Source organism: Ictalurus punctatus, chromosome 7 (assembly GCF_001660625.3).
Source record: "Ictalurus punctatus breed USDA103 chromosome 7, Coco_2.0, whole genome shotgun sequence".
NCBI lineage: Eukaryota > Metazoa > Chordata > Actinopteri > Siluriformes > Ictaluridae > Ictalurus > Ictalurus punctatus.
In genome coordinates, this window is record NC_030422.2 from 11,719,415 (window position 1) to 11,740,411 (window position 20,997).

The window sequence follows — 20,997 nt, forward strand, 5'->3', positions numbered from 1 at the left end:
ATATTTGTGTGAATCATAAAATATATTAATACAACAATAAAAAACAAAAACAAAATTAAGAAGTCATAATGAATAATAATAATTGTTCCTTCCAAGTTCCGCGTAGTTCACTGGTTGAATCCCGAATACATTCCAGTACAAAACCGAGTTCACTACGTAGCACGTAGGGAATATTACAATTCAGCGTATGCGAGATGTACGCGCTCTATTTGAGCTGAATTATTTCAGAAGTTTTAGCGAAGCGTTTTAGAAAGCGACTTGTTTTCCTCGAGCTTCCTTGTAGACGTCCTCTAAACGCTGAAGCACCCAGGTGTAGTGAGGAAGGGTGAAATTGGGACGCGGCCCGAGTCCTGCGCCTTAACTGTCAAGGAGGGCGAAATCATCCGCTTGCTAGCGTCAAGTGTCCCTATTCAGAGCGCATTTATTCACGTTAATCTCCTAATAGGTGGAGCTTTACACACCTGACCCACAACAGGACGAGGGTAAGTAGTTAACTAGATGTGCTGCTAGTTGTTTATGATATATTAACTCGTTTAATGTGAAGTAAATGCTAGGTTAGGATTAAATGTCAGTGTTGAACATGTACATGAGTTCAGTTATACGTTTAAGGGTAGTTTAGTTAACTAACTAGCTAACAAAATAACTATTCAGGAGGTGGTTGTTTTTCTAAACTAGCTAAATTGTCAACTAACTAAGCAGCTAGTCTGCTCTGTAGTAATGTGTCGTTAGCGAATCAGTCGGCTCTTCGAGACGGCTCTTTTTTTAGGTGAATCGACTCGCACGGATGAGTATTTAAAAAAAAAAGGCAATTAAGATACTCCATTGATGTTAAAAAATATATATATACATACATTAATATCTATGCTGTATGCTGTTTGTCGATCCACATGTGTACAGGAGTGCTTTGATAATTTAGCATAATAATAACTTTGCTCGTGTTTTAAATAATGATTTATAGATTGAATGCAACGCACAATAATGTTATTTAAATTTAAATGAGAATGCTGAATAAGACTTCAGAGTCATAATCTGTATCGTATCATGTCCTAAATATTGTCTGGTTCATAAAACTCACTCAGAGTCGACTCTTATTAGTGAGCTGAGCCGAATGATTTGACTCACTGATTCACTAAAAAAGAAAAGAGGTTTAAATGGGCGTGTTGAAGCAACAAATGTGCAGGAAAGAGGAACTCCAAGGGACTTTGGGATTATACACACATCATTTGTCTGTGCTAATATTTGTATATAGTTGATATGTATGTATGTATAGTGTTATAGATGTGTTATAGACATGTTATAATCGAACCCCCAGGGAAGACGGCTGCTATTTTTTCCCTCGGCTATGGTACGTGCCTGAGCAGCTGCAGGGTGACGGAGCAGTTATTTAGGCCTCATGCAGAGAAAGTTAGGGCTTATTCAGCTGTACACACGTCCCTTGATGATAACCTGACTGAGACACCTCCCTCACCATGATAACTGAGGGAAGAAAAAAGATCCAGAATGGCTCCGGGTTCCGATCGCCACACGGTTCTGGAGATATAATCATAATTATCGTAATCATAAGTAATCATTTACATATCAGAAGTGATTGGTGCAAAGCTGTGGAGCTTAATTAGTGACATCACAACCCGAGCTGACGTGTAGCCCCGCCCACAAATCAGTTTTACACCAAGCTATGTTCCTACACCAAGAACGGAGGAGACGTGAGTTATCTGGACAGGACATCAAGATGCCGCCGCATCGAGCCAGAGATAATCAACGCTACACTGACCTGAAAAACAAGATGGAAGACACGGGTCATGTTCCAATACGGTCTTTAACTCGCCCTGGTCCACTTCCCCTAGCATTTTCTAATTCTAGTGTTGTTTTTGGCAGGGCTGATTTGTCACTTTGTTTTCTTTTTTTGTCATTTTGCAATTTTCTTCTATTTTTTGGTCATTTTGACAGTTTTTTTGGTCATGTTGCCATTTTAATTTTTTGTCATTTTCATTTCTTATTTTGTAATTTTTTGACCAGAATTTACTTTTTCAAAGCAGCAACAACAGCAAAAAAAAAAAGTGCAGAATGAAAATGTGAAACCTTGCATCAAAGATTTCATAATTGATCTAAAAATGTTACATGACAAAAAAAACATGACCTCTGTACATTCATTCCACTTTCACTGCACATAACTACATCACAAATAGCATATCTGTACATACACAATCCTGTATCTTTAGTACTGTATTGTATTATATTATATTTCATTATTGCTTATTTTTTCATAGTGTGATATTCCTTTTTTTCTGCTTCATAAAAACTTTAGAGCGCATCTCTCTGAAATACAGTGAAATACAGTGTCTACTCTTATTTGAGATATTTAAGTGTTAACATATTGTGACTGTAATTTCGGTTTATTTTACTCTGATTTACTTGAGCGGGATTTGTTATTTTTCCTGCAGGATTTCGATGGACGCTCACGCTTCATCAAACGTTCCCTCCCGGAAGAGGAAGAGAGATGACTCCAACGGAGAGACGGAGGAAGGAGAGACGATGGCCAGATATAAACACCACACTGTGGTAATAACGCAGGGCTTTAAAAAGAGACACTGTGGAAGCGATTTCCTTTACAAACCTGCACAATACAAACCATTAGAAATTCAGATTCAAAATGACTCCAAACAGAAATATTCTGGGACTGAAAATTATTACAGTTTTACAATTTTAAACATTAAGTACAACATTTTAACATAAATGCAAACACAATTTTTTCTAATAAGTGAAATAACAAAGTGTGAGAATTATTTTTTTCTTTTGGTTTAGGCTCTAAGAGATCCGGCTCCATATGCCGATCAGCTCGATTCGTTGGAGGATCAGCCATATGAACGCGTCAGCATGGAGGAGGCTCGAAGGGGGACACCACGTAAGTCTCACACACACACACACACACACACACACACACACACACAGTGATATAACACAACGCTTGCACAGGTTATGCTCAAGTTGACTGGTGATGTGTTTTATGTGTGTGTGTGTGTGTGTTTTAGCTGACAGGCCGGTGAGGGTGTACGCAGACGGCATCTTCGACATGTTTCACTCAGGACACGCCCGCGCCCTCATGCAGGCCAAAGACCTCTTCCCCAACACACACCTCATCGTCGGAGGTACACACTGAGCTTAAATACCGAGTGTGTTGACAAAGTGTGTGTGCGACAGACTGATAGAGTTACGATTGTGATGTGCGCAGTGTGCAGTGATGATCTCACACACAAACTGAAGGGCTTCACCGTGATGAACGAGGAGGAGCGCTACGACGCCGTCACACACTGCCGCTACGTGGACGAGGTGGTGCGCAACGCGCCGTGGACCCTCACGCCAGACTTCCTCATCAAACACCGGGTGTGTGTCTGCCACATTTACTGAAGGATCACACACACAAACACATCATCGTGGGCAATCTAGAATAGTTCCCTAAGTACACACACACACACACACACACACACACACACACACACACACTACTGTATAGATACTACATTATAGTACTTCCAGTAATGCAGCTCAGCCACTGCAGCGCCTCAGCTATGGGGCGCCATTATTTCTGTCCTGACTGATCTTAATTATCTGAATTTATGGATTTCCTTCATGACATAATAATATAAAACTTGTCTGTGCAGAGTGTTATACTGGAGCTCTAACCTGCGTGTGTGTGTTCTCAGATTGACTTTGTTGCTCATGATGATATCCCGTACTCCTCAGCAGGGAGTGATGACGTGTACAAACACATCAAAGAGGCAGGTGAGGGAAACACACACACACACACACACACAGTGTTTATTCAGAAAATAAATTCCTTTCCACTCCCCTTTATTCCGTCTCGTATATGTACACGTGTTTATTATGTATGTTCAGGTATGTTTGCTCCGACCCAGCGCACCGAGGGCATCTCTACCTCCGACATCATCACACGCATCGTCCGAGACTACGACGTGTATGTGAGGAGAAACCTGCAGCGCGGCTACACGGCCAAAGAGCTCAACGTCAGCTTCATCAACGTGAGTCTTCACCTCATCTTCACCTGCCCACTACACTCCTCCTCTCTCTCTCATACACACACACATACACACACATCATGACGCTGCGTGTTTGCTCTCCGGCCACAGGAGAAGAAGTACCACCTGCAGGAGCGTGTGGATAAGGTGAAGCAGAAGGTGCGAGATGTGGAGGAGAAGAGCAAAGAGTTTGTGCAGAAGGTGGAGGAGAAGAGCATCGACCTGATCCAGAAGTGGGAGGAGAAATCCCGGGAGTTCATCGGAAACTTCCTGCAGATGTTTGGGCCTGAGGGAGCACTGGTGAGTCGCGCCGCCCATAAGAGGAAAAACCTTCGTATCCTTCGTCGCGTAAACGTCCATATAAGGAAATCGGCTAATGTGAATGTTTAGGTCTTACTCTGTCGGGTTTAAATCACTTACGCATTTGAATTACAACAAGCGTTTTGTCGCTCAGTATTAAAGTATGGAATAAATCCATAAATGAAGACCGATCGGATAATCTGTTTAATGAAGAGAAAAGTAACGGCACCCTATAAAAGGAGTTCGAGTTAGTGTGTGCTCTTTCACCGTTTCCGCTCTTTCTGAGTCTTCTATAGAGATTTGTGGGCGTGGTTAAATGTGAATACACATGTGGTGACGATACGCAAAATTTGTCAGGAATCTGGCAGGAATTTTAGCTCATTCACACAATACTTTACTAAAAGATTGTTTTTTTTTTTCCTGCCTCGGTGTGTTTGTGTGTGTGAGCGTGTGTAGAAGCACATGCTGAAGGAAGGGAAAGGCCGCATGCTGCAGGCCATCAGTCCTCGTCACAGCCCGAGCAGCAGCCCTACCCGTGAACGCTCGCCCTCGCCCACCTTCCGCCTCCCATTCTTCACCAAGACCTCGCCGCCCGCCTCGCCCCGCGCCAAGCGCCAACGCCACGACATTATCACCACTCACGGTCAGAACATCAGCGAGGACGACGAGGAGGACGACGAAGATTAAGAAGGAGCACGTCGGATGCTGGGTGTGGAAATGCTGACACGGAAACTCCTCGCTGCTCGACATCCTCCATCAGATATGGAGCCAAGAATGGATCATTTTATTTTAAAAAATGTCACTCGTTGCAGCTACAGCTGTGTGTGTGTGCGTGTGTGCATGTGTGATGTTACAGCATGAGTGTTCTGGCTCTCGTTTCCTGTAAAGATCCGTTTTTGGGGAAGAGCCGCTGTTTTTACTCTGGAGTCATCCGTCAGTGTGCGCCGGATCGTTTTATTGTTATTCGTTTTTAAAAACAAACTATTTTTGTTCTTTATACAGTTCGAAAAGAAGCCCGGAAAAGAGGCTGTGCTTTTTTTGCGTGTATGTTGTTACATATACAAAGCTTGCTGTACCTCTCTTTATCTTAAAAACACGAAATGCCTGCGCTTGTTGGTCAAGAGACGTGGTGTAAAGACATGACCGTTGCTATGGTTACATCTGAGACAGTTTCATTTCTCTCTGTGGAATTCAAAAAACAAACAAACATAGTATTTATGATGGTTATGCAGTATGAATACGTTGGAGCTCTGTTACCTCGATAAGAAAACAGTGCCAGCCAAACAGAAACGAGTATTTTACATATTTTGGATGTCAGAAATCGTAACTGACGTTTTATGGATGTTTTTTTCCCCCAAAAGGTGTTGCGACGTGTATTGAAATAAGTCTATAGCGGTAACCTTAACCCAGACAAACATTAAGCTGGACTACGCCAGCAGAAGGTGCTGAAGTGCACCCGTTATGGAAAGTTAGCTATAGCTAAGCGACTAGCCTCTTAGCGGAAAGTTAGCTACATTAACCTCGACTGCATTTAGGGTGCACAGGATATTTAACGTCTAATCACATCTTTGCTTTACTACTCAACTTTTATTATGTCTCGGACATCTTGTGTTCGAAAAACATAACTCATCATGAATAAATGATCATTATTATGGAAGTGTAATATACACGGCACATACGCAATCTTTTCTGACTCGACGCTCGTAACGAGCTCGGCAGGTTTTACTGCACCGCTGGATCTCTGCAGATCTGAGCATGTGTGTAAACTGTAGGATTATTATGTACAACTGCTGTAATAAACTCACTAATTAATTAGTCTCTCACTGCACAAAATGGAGTTTCTTATTGGGAAGATGCTTTTTTCTTTCTGTCTGCTGTCTGCTCGGGTTTCTAAATGTCCCAGAACACAGATTATTAAATCAGTGCAACATAAACAAAACTAGATATGAATTTCTTATTCCTACAGCACCTGACAACCAGGTTTGTGTGTGTGAAAGAGCGAGAGTGAACACTACACATCACATCGATCCTCACAGCACTGCACCGCTTCCGCCCTACGCACCATAACATCCGAGTGACGGTAAGGAAGTCCGCTCACACAGCGTCATATCACTAGGATGTTAATTAGCGTTTGGGACACACCCTTATTCTATAACTCTCTCTTTCTCTCTCTCCATTATAACTGTTCATACACACAGGACATGGTTCACGTTTGCATAATTCTCTACTGTTTGTTTAGTTTAACTAATCCACCTATCTCAGAGGGAAAGTGTGGGACGGCAGACAGTTGGTCACGCGGTCAGCAGCGCGTCTTGTAGATGCCTGCTAATATTTGTATACAGTTGGTATGTATGTATAGTGTTATAGATGTGTTATAGACATTTTGTAATCGAACCCGCAGGGAAGACGGCTGCTATTTTTTGCCTCGGCTATGGTACGTGTCTGAGCAGCTGCAGGGTGACAGAGCAGTTACTTAGGCTTCATGCAGAGAACGTTAGGGCTTTTTCAGCTGTACACACGTCCCTTGATGATAACCGGACTGAGACGCCTGCCTCACCGTGATGACTGAGGGAAGAAAAGAGATCCAGGTTCCGATCTCCACACGGTTCTGGAGATATAATCATCATTATCGTAATCATAAGTAATCATTTACATATCAGAAGTGATTGGTGCAAAGCTGTGGAGCTTAATTAGTGACATCACAAACCGAGCTGACATGTAGCCCCGCCCACAAATCAGTTTTACACCAAGCTATGTTCCTACACCAAGAACGGAGGAGACGTGAGTTATCTGGACATCAAGTTAACAGGACATCAAGACGCCACTGCATCGAGCCATAGATATTCAATGCTACACTGACCCGAAAAACAAGATGGAAGACACGGGCCATGTTCCAATACGGTCTTTAACTTGCCCTGGTCCACTTCCCCTAGCATTTTCACCCTTGGTTGGTTGAGTTCTGGATGCTGTGTTCACATAACTGTACATCTGTAAATAGCATATCTGTACATACATAATCCCGTCTATTATTGCTGTCTTTAGTACTGTATTATATTTACAACCCCTATTCCGAAAAAGTTGGGACAGTATGGAAAATGCTAATAAAAACAAAGTGGAGTGATGTGTAAATGGTCTTTGACTTATATTTAAACAAAACACGTATAAAGATGAGGTATTTGACTTTTAACATAATCAACTGCATCATGCATTTTTGAAGATAAACGTTTGTTTTGAAATTGATGCATGCAACACATTCCAAAAAATTTGGGACAGGAGCAATTTACAACTAATAGCGATGTGAGAAGTTGAAATAAGAAGGTGATGTGAAACAGGTGAGGCAATCGTCTAATCGTAGTATATAAGGAGCCTCCAAAAAAGGCCTAGTCCTTCAAGAGCAAGGATGGGTCAAGGCTCGCCAATCTGCCGACAGATGCATCAGAGAATAATCCAACACTTTGAGAGCAACATTCCCCAAAGACAAATCAGTAAGATTTTGGGCATTTCACCTTCTACAGTACACAAACTTCATTAAAAGATTCAAGGAATATGGTCAAATCTCGGTGCGTAAAGGGCGAGGCTGAAAACCACTTCTGAATGCATGTGATCTCCGATCCCTCACTTTTTTTGGAGTTTGTTGCAGTCATCAGATTTGAAATTACTGTATACTTTCAAAAATCAATTAAATTCACAAAGTAAAACGTCAAATGTGTTTTCAGTATAGTACAACGTGAACTGAATTTTCAAAGGACTCTTTTTGTTTGTTTGTTTGTTTTGCATTTTCCATACTGTCCCAACATTTTTTGGTATTGGGGTTATAAGTTTATTACTTATTTTTTAAAATATATTGTGTGATATTCCTTTTTTTTCTGCTCTGGAAGCTCCTGTTGCCAGGACAAATTCCATTTGTGTGTAAACATATTTGGGAATGTCGTGGAAATTAGACAGCAATCGCAGACTCGTCCTCTGAAGGTAAAAAGGTTTATTACAGAAAGATGGTTAATACAGGATAATATAAAGCAGGATAGAATAATGGGAGCACTCTGACACGCTTGTGCTAAACCACTACTATATATATGAAAAGCAGAGCATGACACACTTCTGTGTACCGATAAGAAGCAGTTTGAGGCATGACGATGTGATGTGCATACGAACCTTGAACAGAAGAACATGTTTGTGTCTCTGTAAGCAGATAAACATGCTGTACTGATCTAAGTGACATGACATGGCCTTCTTAGGTATTATCCTCTGATAAGAATGAAACAGAACAAGAACAAAATTATTACAAAGTAAAAATGAGTAATTTCCCTCACATTTCCCCCATTTTATCATTACAACATAGGATAACTAAAATTAACAGAAAAATTACAATGCTTTGAATACATCAGAACTTCAGAATCCTTTCACGGTTCAACTGAATTCATCATGTAACAGACATAATGAAGGCGCTAAGGTTGTTTTTGCGGATATAATGTATCCTGTAGTCAAGCAAGCTCATTAAGGGTGAAATGAGAATCGTCATGGTCAAAGGAATATTTACATTAGGTGTGAAATGGATGTCAATGGGTCGTCATCGTCACTGTTGCTGGGAGAATCTGATACCCAGTCAGGTTTAGGATACAAGTCAGGTTGGTCATCATAGGGATAGTAATCAGTCTTTGTCAACATCAGCATTTGGTCATTACTGATTTCAACGAGAGTGAGAGTGTCACGTATCGTGACGGAGCGGAGATAGGATGGATGCAAGTGCAGTATGAACAGTGTTTATTTTAAAGGAGAGACAGGCAGACAAATCCAAAACGTGATCCATAAACGTAATCCACAACAGGCGAAGGTCAGGCGATCGGCAAACAGGCATACACAGGGTTAAACATGAATCAAGGTTGTGGTCACGGAAAACAGGGTCGATAAACAAAACGAGAAACATGAACTATGACGAGGAACTGGGAGCGGATAATCCAGTGTGAACTAACTCTAAACATGAAACATGACTATGACTACTAAACGAACTAATCTAACTCTATGATAATCTTCTGCGCCGTGTGCTGGGAGGCGCGAGGTATATATGTGGACATGATCAGCATCTAAACTGCTAGCAGCTGAGGGCAATTCAGACACACGTGAAATCCCAGCCAATGACAGAACAGGGAGGAGACATGACAGAAACATAAACAAAACACATGTGTCCAGATGTCACTACTGTCAACAATGGAAAAGCAGGTGCTCGCGGATTCGCGCTTAGAGCACGCTGCTTCAAGGGGAAATCATGACAGAACCCCCCCCAAAGGCACTTCTCCCGGAGTGCCAGGAGTCATCCCATTTCATTGCGGCCCCGGCCCCCTGGGCTGAATGTCCCAAGCAGAGCCAGGAAACCGCACGGTGTTCTTGACGGTGCAGGGAAGCGGAGCGACTTCCCTGGCTGAACAGGGAGGCAGAGTAACAACCACAGCTGGGCAAACAGGCTGAGCGAAGTCCTCGGCGGAGCATGAAAACGGAGCGACGACCACAGCCGGGCAGGCAGGCTGAGCGAAGTCCTCGGCGGAGCATGAAGGCAGAGCGACTTCCTCGGCGGAGCAGGAAAGCAGAGTGACGTCCTCGGCTGAACAGGGAAACAGAGCGCTGTGCTCAGCAGAGCAGGGTAGCAGGGCGACGTCCTCGTCGGAGCATGAAAGCGGAGCGACGTCCCCGGCTGAACAGGTAGGCAGAGCGACAACCACAGCCGGGCAGACAGGCTGAGCGAAGTCCTCGGCGGAGCATGAAAGCGGAGTGATGTCCACAGCCGGGCAGACAGGCTGAGCGAAGTCCTCGGCGGAGCATGAAAGCGGAGCTACAACCACAGCCGGGCAGACAGGCTGAGCAACGACCACAGCCGGGCAGACAGGTTGGGCGAAGTCGTCGGCGGAGCATGAAGGCAAAGCGACGACCACAGCAGGGCAGGTGGGCTGAGCGAAGTCCTCGGCAGAGCATGAAGGCAGAGCGAATCCTCGGCGGAGCAGGAAAGCAGAGTGACGTCCTCGGCTGAACAGGGGAACAGAGCGCTGTACTCAGCAGAGCAGGGAAGCAGGGCGACGTCCTCGTCGGAGCATGAAAGCAGAGCGACGTCCCCGGCTGAACTGGAAGGCAGAGCGACGTCCTCGGCTGAATAGGAAGGCAGAGCGACGTACACAGCGGAGCCTGCAAGCTGAACTTGGCTGGTTATGTCAGCCGACTGGGATGTGAGCAGAGCTTGGTTGTCCGTGTCAACAGACACTTGGTTGTGCATGTCAGCAGACATGGACGTGAGCAGAGCTTGGTTGTCCGTGTCAGCAGACTCGGGCGTGAGCAGAACTTGGCTGTGCGTGTCAGCAGATTCAGGCGTGAGCAGAACTTGGTTGGTTGGGTCATCAGATGGGAACATGAGCAGAGCTTGGTTGTTTGTTTCAACAGACACTTGGTTGTGCGTGTCAGCAGACATGGACGTGAGCAGAGCTTGGTTGTCCGTGTCAGCAGACTCAGGCTTTGGCAGATCTTGGGTGGTCGTGTCGGTAGTCTTGGGTGTGGGCTGAACTTTGGCGACCGGGTCGGTAGACTTGAGCGTGGACTGAACCTGGGCGACCGGGTCGGTAGACTTGGGTGTGGGCTGAACTTGGGCGACCGGGTCGGTAGACTTGGGTGTGGGCTGAACCTGGGCAACCGGGTCGGTAGACCTGGGCGTGGGCTGAACTTGGGCGACCAGGTCGGTAGACTTGGGCGTGGACTGAACCTGGGCGACCGGGTCGGTAGACTTGAGCGTGGACTGAACCTGGGCGACCGGGTCGGTAGACTTGGGTGTGGGCTGAACTTGGGCGACCGGGTCGGTAGACTTGGGTGTGGGCTGAACCTGGGCAACCGGGTCGGTAGACCTGGGCGTGGGCTGAACTTGGGCGACCAGGTCGGTAGACTTGGGCGTGGACTGAACCTGGGCGACCGGGTCGGTAGACCTGGGCGTGTGCTGAACTTGGGCGACCGGGTCGGTAGACTTGGGCCTGGGCTGAACTTGGGTGACCGGGTCAGTAGACTCGGGCTTGAGCAGAACGTGGTCGGCTGTGTCGTTAGACTTGGGCGTGAGCAGAACTTGGTCGGTGGTATCAGTAGACTTGGGCGTGAACAGAACTTGGTTGTTAGGTTTAGATATTAGCGGAACTTGGTCAACTGGATCAGCAGGCTTGTACGTGACATCAGGAACTTGAGACTTGACTTGGACTTCAGAGACTGGAGACTTGACTTGGACCTCAGGGACTTGAGACTTGACTTGGACTTGGATCTCAGGGACTTGAGACTTGACTTGGATTTCAGAGACTTGAGATTTGACTTGGACTTCAGAGACTGGAGACTTGACTTGGACCTCAGGGACTTGAGACTTGACTTGGGCTTGGACCTCAGAGCTTGAGACTTGACTTGGATTTCAGAGACTTGAGACTTGACTTGGACTTCAGTGACTGGAGACTTGACTTGGACTTGGACCTCAGGGACTTGAGATTTGACTTGGATTTCAGAGACTTGAGTCTTGACTTGGACTTCAGAGACTGGAGACTGGACTTGGACTTGGACCTCAGGGACTTGAGATTGAGCTCTGGTGCTGGAGCCTCCCTGTTGACCTCTAGCTGGAGCTCGGCAGGTGAGCCCCCCTCGTGGGTCTCAGGTTCGAGCTCTGAGGTCGCCAGGTTAACCTCCGGCTGGGGCTCTGATGCTGGGGCCACCCTGTTGACCTCTAGATGGAGCTCGGCAGGTGAGTCCACCTCGTGGGTCTCAGGTTCGAGTCAGAGGTCGCCAAGTTAACCTCCAGCTGGGGCTCTGCATAAGTTTGCCTGTAGTAGTGGGTAAACTGCAGGGCAGGTTTACCTGCCAGACTTAATCCCCCGAAAAGTTGTTCTAGCTCGACCCTCGCCTCCAGACTCCCGAACCGCATCATGAACTCCCCCACAAACTGTTCTACACTGTCCAGGTTCCTACAGTGCTTATCCAGTTGGAGCTGCACCAACTGACAGGCCGGTCCAAAGAACCGGGACCACATGAATCGGAGCCATTGCTTTTCCTCTGGCTTAGGGTCTAACAGGCTGGAGAAATAGAATTGACAGTCTACCAGAAAATATTCTGGGGCACCGAAAAATCCATCAAATGGATCAGGAAGCTCCATAAATGTCCATTGTGGGAATTGGACTGAGACCATAGCGGGGACGGTTGGCGTCGACTTCCGGGTTCTGCGTTTTCTCCATTCTCCTGCTGCATCCATGTTTTGGCGGAAGATTCTGTTACGTATCGTGACACACGTGAAATCCCAGCTAATGACAGAACAGGGAGGAGACATGACAGAAACATAAACAAAACACACGTGTCCAGATGTCACTACTGTCAACAATGTAAAAACAGGTGCTCACGCATTCGCGCTTAGAGCACGCTGCTTCAAGGGGGAATCATGACAGAGAGACTGCTCCAAACGAGGGAAACAATACAAGGCAAGATGAGCAAGACAAGAAGAATTATTGCACCTACTGGTAGACAGACGGTTAATATCCACGAGCCTTATCCCCCGAGTACTAAGTTCAGCCAATAAAATCCCGTGTTGCTAGTCTGTGGAGGGTTGCATATTGCAGACCGCATGTGTTCAATGATAGAGTAACCATTATGTGTCTGCATGACGAGGGGACGTGTGACATGTGTGTGTAGCACTGTTGGCAATAATTCTTCTGACGAAAGGCGATACAGAACGGTTTACAGAGGTGGCCAATATCTTGGCATACGGGCTTTTAACTACTAATTGTTGTCTAATCTGCAGCAATAGTCTACTAAAGAACTTTGCGGGCTAATGTGGGACCTATAGAAATCATGTTGCCTTAGGCATTTAGTCTCATCACCACGATCAGCTAAATACCAACTTTGGGTAAAAGTGTGTGCGTCATGCACTCTTTCTCCCGTAACGATGTATTTCGCGTGATTGATCACATAATCTTCACACAATAAGTCTTCCACCCAATAAACCTCTTTTGTTCCCAGGTGCCTCACCCTTCCCTTAGCTCCGCCAGTCAGTTCGCGTCTGCTCTGGACAGTCTCTTGCAAAATGTCCAACTTTTCCGCAGATAAAACATGTGAAGTTGTATCTGTGGGGGTTGCCACCTGGCCTTTCTTGTCTGCGTGCTTTTGGTTTTCCTCTCCTCTCCATCTTTCTTTCCTTTGCCTCTCGTAGGAGCTTCTCCGCATGGTTTGCATACCTTTCCACTTGTGTGAGGCTTCCTGTGTCCCAGGTGATACATTGTTGTTTGATTATAGCTGCAATTTCATGCCATTCATAAAGCTGTTTCTGAGATGTGCCTCCCATGCTGTGATGGCCGCCTGCCCATCTGCCAGAGCGTCGAGTTTCTCCAAGCCTGAGTTTGTGTCATGGATCTCAGTGAGCCTAGACAGGTACTGTGATACAGTCTCTGAATCTTGCTGCTTGCACTTTGCTTTTTCTTGTCATGTCCATTCGCACAGGAAAGTTGTTCGTCAGCCTCTGCTGGAGTGCCGCAATTTGTGCTCTGTACCTTGCGTTGACTTCATCATCCCACTGTGCGTTGATCAGGCAGATATCATCCTCTGAGAATTCACATGAAACCTTGACCCAGTCCGTGCCAAGTTTTGCCATGAGCAGTCATCATAGTTCATGAGTGGTGGGTCTGAATTCTCTGCAGAATATCTGAAGTTCATCCCCAAACTTTCGTCTTCCTACTTCGTGGAGCGCTGGCAGATGCGTCATGCTGCTCCTGATGTCTTCCAATGTCCAGGGTCTGTGAATTAGCATAGGGCCTCCTTCTCTGGCCACTTCTAGCATTGGGGCATTTACCACTGCGTGCACTGTCCCTTCTTTGTCCGATTTTGTTGGTCTGAAGCCTTCAGGCAGCAATGTTGTTGGTCCCTTCACTTGGGATCTTGTGTGTAACGCCAGTGGTGAAGTTAGGACGGCTGGAGCATAGTTCGGTGGGGGTTGGTGGCTCAGTTCTGACAGGTTCGGATGGAGTGGCGTTGGCTGGGACGCTTCATCGTGAGCAGGTGCCTCTGAAGCGGCAGGTTCCTCCCACCTTACTGGTTGTGGGCGTCGCGGTGGGGCGGAGTCCAGGTCGGGATTGGCTTTCTGCAATTTAGCACGCTGAGAAACAGATGAAGGCCCTGCCTGACATTTTTTCTCTCTTTTATGTGCCTCGCTCTGCCATTCAGCAAATGCCTACCAGTCAGCCAAAAACTGTGCTTGTTTTTTTTTTACTTTTAGGAATATCTCTCTTCTTTGCTTCCAAATTAAATTTCTGTTGTTCCAACTGTCTAAGACAAAACTACCTTTTTCTGGGAAAGCACATTCTTTAACCCATACATCATATTGGTTCAAACATCCATCCCCATAATTCACACGCATAAATGTGATATTAGGATCAACATATGAGCACCCTGTCACAGGATGTGCTTTGCTACACGTTTTCCCCATATTTTATTTTATTTTATTTTTTACAGCTTCTAAAATAATAATAATAATTTTATTTTTTATCTCAGTAGAATTTACTTGTGCTTTAAATTTGCCAAATGTACCATGTACCGCTGATATGATGGAATGAGTCAATGGGGCATGCCACTTGATAATAATTGCACCTCTTGCGCTTCTTAATAAGTACTCTCTTTACTTATTTATTGCTCGAACCGGACTCGTTCCGTTAGCAATAATTGTTACCGTTATTATCTCTCTCTCTACATATACCCATCAGTATATATCTTAGATTTGAAGCTGTGATCTAAGAAACACCAATATCTCTGCCGTCGCAGAGGCGAAGTTCCTGGAACTTCTTATAAGAAATCACCTCCATGTAATACTTCTCTCAATGTAATACACGCATTTCTTATATCATTGACTCCCTTCCATACAGACAGCAATACACTATGACTTCATAAAATTCTAATTCTAAATCATTGACTCCCTTCCATAGAGACAGCAATACACAATGACTTCATAAAATTCTAATTCTAATATAAATTCTTGATGTGTCCTACCAGTCAGTGGTAAGGCTACATCGGTCTTTCGCTTTGCACAATAAAGGTCAAACCGCCTGCGTGACAACACGGCTTCAGGGTGAATCTTTTCCACGGGCGTCCTCCGGTTTGCTTGTTGTCCAGAAAAGCTGAAAAAACTCACACAGATCAACCGGGACAACACAAATTAGACAACACTCGCAGACTCGTCCTCTGAAGGTAAAAAGGTTTATTACAGAAAGATGGTTAATACAGGATAGAATAAAGCAGGATAGAATAATGGGAGCACTCTGAAGCGCTTGTGCTAAACCACTACTATATATATGAAAAGCAGAGCATGACACACTTCTGTGTACCAATAAAAAGCAGTTTGTGGCAGTTCAAACACGCTTTGTTTTAGGGTCTTGGAGGATGTGCAGACGAACATGTTTGTGTCTCTGTCAGAAGATAAACATCCATTCTACCGCTTACTCCTTCTTCATGGTTGCGGGGGAACCTGGAGCCAATCCCAGGCAGCATCAGGCACAACGCGGGTACACCCTGGACAGGCTGCCAGTCCATCGCAGGGCACAATCACATACACATTCATACACTACGGACACTTTAGACATGCAAATCAGCATACCATGCATGTCTCTGGACTAAGGGAGGAAACTGGAGTACCCCTGCAGAACAGGGAGAACATGCAAACTCCGCACACACATGGCCCCAGCGGGAATCATACCCCGGACCCTGGAGGTGTGAGGCAAATGTGCTAACCAGTAAGCCACCGTGCGCCCTAAGCAGATAAACATTCTGTACTAATCTAAGTGACATGACATGTCCTTCTTAGGCGTTATCCTCTGATGAGAATGAAACAGAACAAAACTATTACAAAGTAAAAAATGAGTAATTTCCCTCACAGAAATAAAGCACATCTCTCTGAAATACAGTCTCCTCTTATTTGAGATATTTAAGTGTTAACATATTGTGACTGTAATTTCGGTTTATTTTACTCTGATTTACTTGAGCGGGATTGCTGTAGAGTATTTGTTGTTTTTCCTGCAGGATTTCGATGGATGCTCACACTTCATCCCACGCTCCCTCCCGGAAGAGGAAGAGAGATGACTCCAACGGAGAGACGGAGGAAGGAGAGACGACGGCCAGATATAAACACCACACTGTGGTAATAATGCAGGGCTTTAAAAAGAGACACTGTGGAAGCGATTTCCTTTACAAACCTGTACAATACAAACCATTAGAAATTCAGATTCAAAATGACTCCAAACAGAAATATTCTGGGACTTATGGTTTTTATGGTTTTACAATTTTAAACATTAAGTACAACATTTTAACATTAATTTAATTTTACAGCAGCTCATTTAAAGAACAAAAGACATAATATATGCACAGAAAAGCATACTGTTGCATCATTTATCACAGTACTGATATTATATCATCATCATCATTATGGTGGTTTCTGGGGCTCACTTAGCATTTTCTCTCTTTTTTTTAATCAGGAAAATCTGTGCTAATGTTTAACACAAAAAAAACAAAAACTACACACTTCATTTTATCTAATGAACGAAAAAACAACGTGTGGGAATTCTTTTTTTCTTTTCTTTTGGTTTAGGCCAGGGGTGTCAGATGTACGGCCCTCGGGCCAAAACCGGCCCGTAGGGGGTTCAATCCGGCCCGCAGGATGAATTTTGAAAGTGAACAAAATGCATAAAAGACACAAACCAGAAATTTTTAATAAAATAGTATTCCTAAATTATCCGCTACGGGCGCACTTTTTTAGTCAGAGTAGAAGATGCAGCACAACCCTGGGACTCGAACAGCAGATGGTAGTAATGCACCTTCTGCTGTTTGTTATTACGGTGTAGTCTACCCTATTTTCTACTCACCCCCACACCCTCGTTAGCCAAAATATCTTTGTCAAAAAGGAGAAAAGTGGATACAGAGTGTAGAGTTTTCCAAGAAAAATGGAGTGCAATACTATATTTTTCAGTTCCAAATATCTGTGACTTAAAGTTTTAAACACTGTGACCAGTTGTAATGCACACATGTAATGATATGTTTTGTAAAATGATATTTAATTAAATATGAAGATTTTCCTAATGTACTTGTACTTCTTTGCATGAAAACAAAGGGAAAAACATGGACTTATTGTGATGTATAGGTAATTATTTTTTACTGGACATCTAATTATGCTGTATGTGGCCCCTGAACTAAAATGAGTTTGACACCCCTGGTTTAGGCTCTAAGAGATCCGGCTCCATATGTGGATCAGCTCCATTCGTTGGAGGATCAGCCATATGAACGTATCAGCATGGAGGAGGCTCGAAGGGGAACACCACGTAAGTCTCTCTCTCTCTCTCTCTCTCTCTCTCACACACACACACACACACAGTGATATAACACAACGCTTGCACAGGTTATGCTCAAGTTGACTAGTGATGTGTTTTATGTGTGTGTGTGTGTGTGTGTGTGTTAGCTGACAGGCCGGTGAGGGTGTACGCAGACGGCATCTTCGACATGTTTCACTCAGGACACGCCCGCGCCCTCATGCAGGCCAAAGACCTCTTCCCCAACACACACCTCATCGTCGGAGGTACACACTGAGCTTAAATACCGAGTGTGTTGACAAAGTGTGTGTGCGACAGACTGATAGAGTTACGATTGTGATGTGCGCAGTGTGCAGTGATGATCTCACACACAAACTGAAGGGCTTCACCGTGATGAACGAGGAGGAGCGCTACGACGCCGTCACACACTGCCGCTACGTGGACGAGGTGGTGCGCAACGCGCCGTGGACCCTCACGCCAGACTTCCTCACCAAACACCGGGTGTGTGTCTGCCACATTTACTGAAGGATCACACACACAAACACATCATCGTGGGCAATCTAGAATAGTTCCCTAAGTACACACACACACACACACACACTACTGTATAGATACTACATTATAGTACTTCCAGTAATGCAGCTCAGCCACTGCAGCGCCTCAGCTATGGGGCGCCATTATTTTTGTCCTGACTGATCTTAATTATCTGAATTTATGGATTTCCTTCATGACATAATAATATAAAACTTGTCTGTGCAGAGTGTTATACTGGAGCTCTAACCTGCGTGTGTGTGTTCTCAGATTGACTTTGTTGCTCATGATGATATCCCGTACTCCTCAGCAGGGAGTGATGACGTGTACAAACACATCAAAGAGGCAGGTGAGGGAAACACACACACACACACACACACAGTGTTTATTCAGAAAATAAATTCCTTTCCACTCCCCTTTATTCCGTCTCGTATATGTACACGTGTTTATTATGTATGTTCAGGTATGTTTGCTCCGACCCAGCGCACCGAGGGCATCTCTACCTCCGACATCATCACACGCATCGTCCGAGACTACGACGTGTATGTGAGGAGAAACCTGCAGCGCGGCTACACGGCCAAAGAGCTCAACGTCAGCTTCATCAACGTGAGTCTTCACCTCATCTTCACCTGCCCACTACACTCCTCCTCTCTCTCTCTCATACACACACACATACACACACATCATGACGCTGCGTGTTTGCTCTCCGGCCACAGGAGAAGAAGTACCACCTGCAGGAGCGTGTGGATAAGGTGAAGCAGAAGGTGCGAGATGTGGAGGAGAAGAGCAAAGAGTTTGTGCAGAAGGTGGAGGAGCAGAGCATCGACCTGATCCAGAAGTGGGAGGAGAAATCCCGGGAGTTCATCGGAAACTTCCTGCAGATGTTTGGGCCTGAGGGAGCACTGGTGAGTCGCGCCGCCCATAAGAGGAAAAACCTTCGTATCCTTCGTCGCGTAAACGTCCATATAAGGAAATCGGCTAATGTGAATGTTTACATGTTATTCTGTCGGGTTTAAATCACTTACGCATTTGAATTACAACAAGCGTTTTGTCGCTCAGTATTAAAGTATGGAATAAATCCGTAAATGAAGACCGATCGGATAATCTGTTTAATGAAGAGAAAAGTAACGGCACCCTATAAAAGGAGTTCGAGTTAGTGTGTGCTCTTTCACCGTTTCCGCTCTTTCTGAGTCTTCTATAGAGATTTGTGGGCGTGGTTAAATGTGAATATACATGTGGTGACGATACGCAAAATTTGTCAGGAATCTGGCAGGAATTTTAGCTCATTCACACAATACTTTACTAAAAGATTGTTTTTTTCCCCGCCTGCGTGTGTGTGTCACCCCGCGCCAAGCACCCAGAGCACGACATCACCACCCATAGTCAGAACATCAGCGAGGACGAGGACGACGAAGATTAAGAAGGAGCACGTCGGACGCTGGGTGTGGAAATGCAGTCTGCTCAGGTTTCTAAATGTCCCAGAACACAGAAGATTAATAAATCAGTGCAACATGAACAAAACTAGATATTCATTTCTTATTTCTCATTTCTACCTGACAACCAGGTGTGTGTGTGTGTGTGTGTGTGTGTGTGTGTGAAGGTCCATTTTATTTATGAAATAAGTAAAAAAAAAAAAAAAAAAGGAACAGGGCTGTGGAGGTCACCCTGTCGGACTGCTCATAATAGGTCGTGAACAGCGGAACAGGCTCCCTCGCACCCCCCCAAAGATCATCCAGGTTGGGGGTGTACACTGGACTTCCAAACTCTTTTATAAGCAGTCCCACAAACATTGTTAAGTTCACTGGATCCTGTACTGGTCAGACACTCCACCCACTGCCGGGCTGGGCCGAAGAACTGGGACAAAATGAACCCTAGCTACTAGCTCTTGTCAGGCTTGGGGTTCGCCAGGCTCGAAAAATATAACTGTCAGTCGAACAGGAAATACTCGGGGTAGCCAAAAAATCCATCATAAGGAATCTGGGAGAGCCATGGCAGTCCATTGAGGTAACATGAGGAGTTGAATCTCGGCACAGTGTTTTTTTTATTACCTTAGCGTGACGTCTCCTTCGCTTTCCTGCTGCATCCATGTTGTAGGTGAATTATTCTGTCAAGTAATGGTTTTAAAGATGGATGTAAGTGCAGTTAAGAGCATTATTGAAGAGAGAGAGGCAGACAAATCCAGATCCGGACTTTTGTATGTTTTGCATGTGCATTGTGTGGATTATTTAACTTTTTTTCCCCTTCATCTTCAACATTTTCAGTTTTTGGACTCTTTTGGATACTTTTATGTGTGTGTGTGTTCGTTTGTTTTTTTGCTGCTTGGTGCTTGTCTGGCTGTCAGCCTGCCACGAGCGCTCTCCCTGACTTGTCCACTACTTCCGGCTCGGCTGGTGAGTGAGATAACGCTCTCTGTATCAGTTGTGCTGATTGTTTGGATGGGTTGCCATCCCCTTGGTGAGCTGTATATTGGTGGTGTGATAGCCAGAATCTGGCTAACGTGGTATCGCTGGTGGTCCGGATCATACCTGTAAGCGTAAATATGCCTTGGGCAGTTGCTCCCTTTCTACATCAGGTTTCATGATAGAACTGAAATGGAGATCGGATACTCACCATCCCAACTCAGGGCTTTGAAATGCCGTCCACGTTTTGATTCTGCAACATACGAGTACTGTCAGACGCTTTGGAATTACTCATCATCCACAATATACACACAGCTCATCCAGAGTATCCCTGAACACTCACTGCTCAATTCCTGGTACTACCACATGCATCCGGTCTAACAACATGGCCCAGCCTAAATC

General features: G+C 45.0%; 2 protein-coding genes across 4 annotated transcripts; both read left to right on the forward strand.

Moving 5' to 3' along the window:
• The first annotated feature begins 60 nt into the window (after positions 1-60).
• Positions 61-6,157, forward strand: pcyt1aa (phosphate cytidylyltransferase 1A, choline a). The gene is made up of 9 exons (XM_017472000.3): positions 61-482; positions 2,442-2,559; positions 2,803-2,902; positions 3,030-3,146; positions 3,230-3,381; positions 3,702-3,780; positions 3,895-4,037; positions 4,146-4,334; positions 4,791-6,157. The coding sequence occupies exons 2-9, from the start codon at positions 2,449-2,451 to the stop codon at positions 5,019-5,021; spliced, it is 1,122 nt and encodes a 373-aa protein (XP_017327489.2). The 5' UTR covers positions 61-482; positions 2,442-2,448; the 3' UTR covers positions 5,022-6,157.
• A 9,194-nt stretch (positions 6,158-15,351) lies between these two features.
• Positions 15,352-19,710, forward strand: LOC124628309 (choline-phosphate cytidylyltransferase A). 3 transcript variants are annotated; one of them, XM_053681153.1, is made up of 9 exons: positions 15,357-15,557; positions 16,386-16,503; positions 17,578-17,677; positions 17,815-17,931; positions 18,015-18,166; positions 18,467-18,545; positions 18,660-18,802; positions 18,913-19,101; positions 19,551-19,710. In XM_053681153.1, exons 2-9 carry the CDS (start codon positions 16,393-16,395, stop codon positions 19,614-19,616), a joined length of 957 nt encoding a protein of 318 aa, XP_053537128.1. In that variant the 5' UTR covers positions 15,357-15,557; positions 16,386-16,392; the 3' UTR covers positions 19,617-19,710. The 3 variants fall into 3 exon arrangements, with proteins under 3 accessions (XP_053537126.1, XP_053537128.1, XP_053537127.1); XM_053681151.1 differs by lacking the exon at positions 19,551-19,710 and having other exon boundaries at positions 15,352-15,557; positions 18,913-19,320; XM_053681152.1 differs by lacking the exons at positions 15,357-15,557; positions 19,551-19,710 and adding an exon at positions 16,035-16,099 and having other exon boundaries at positions 18,913-19,320.
• The last annotated feature ends 1,287 nt before the right edge of the window (positions 19,711-20,997 follow it).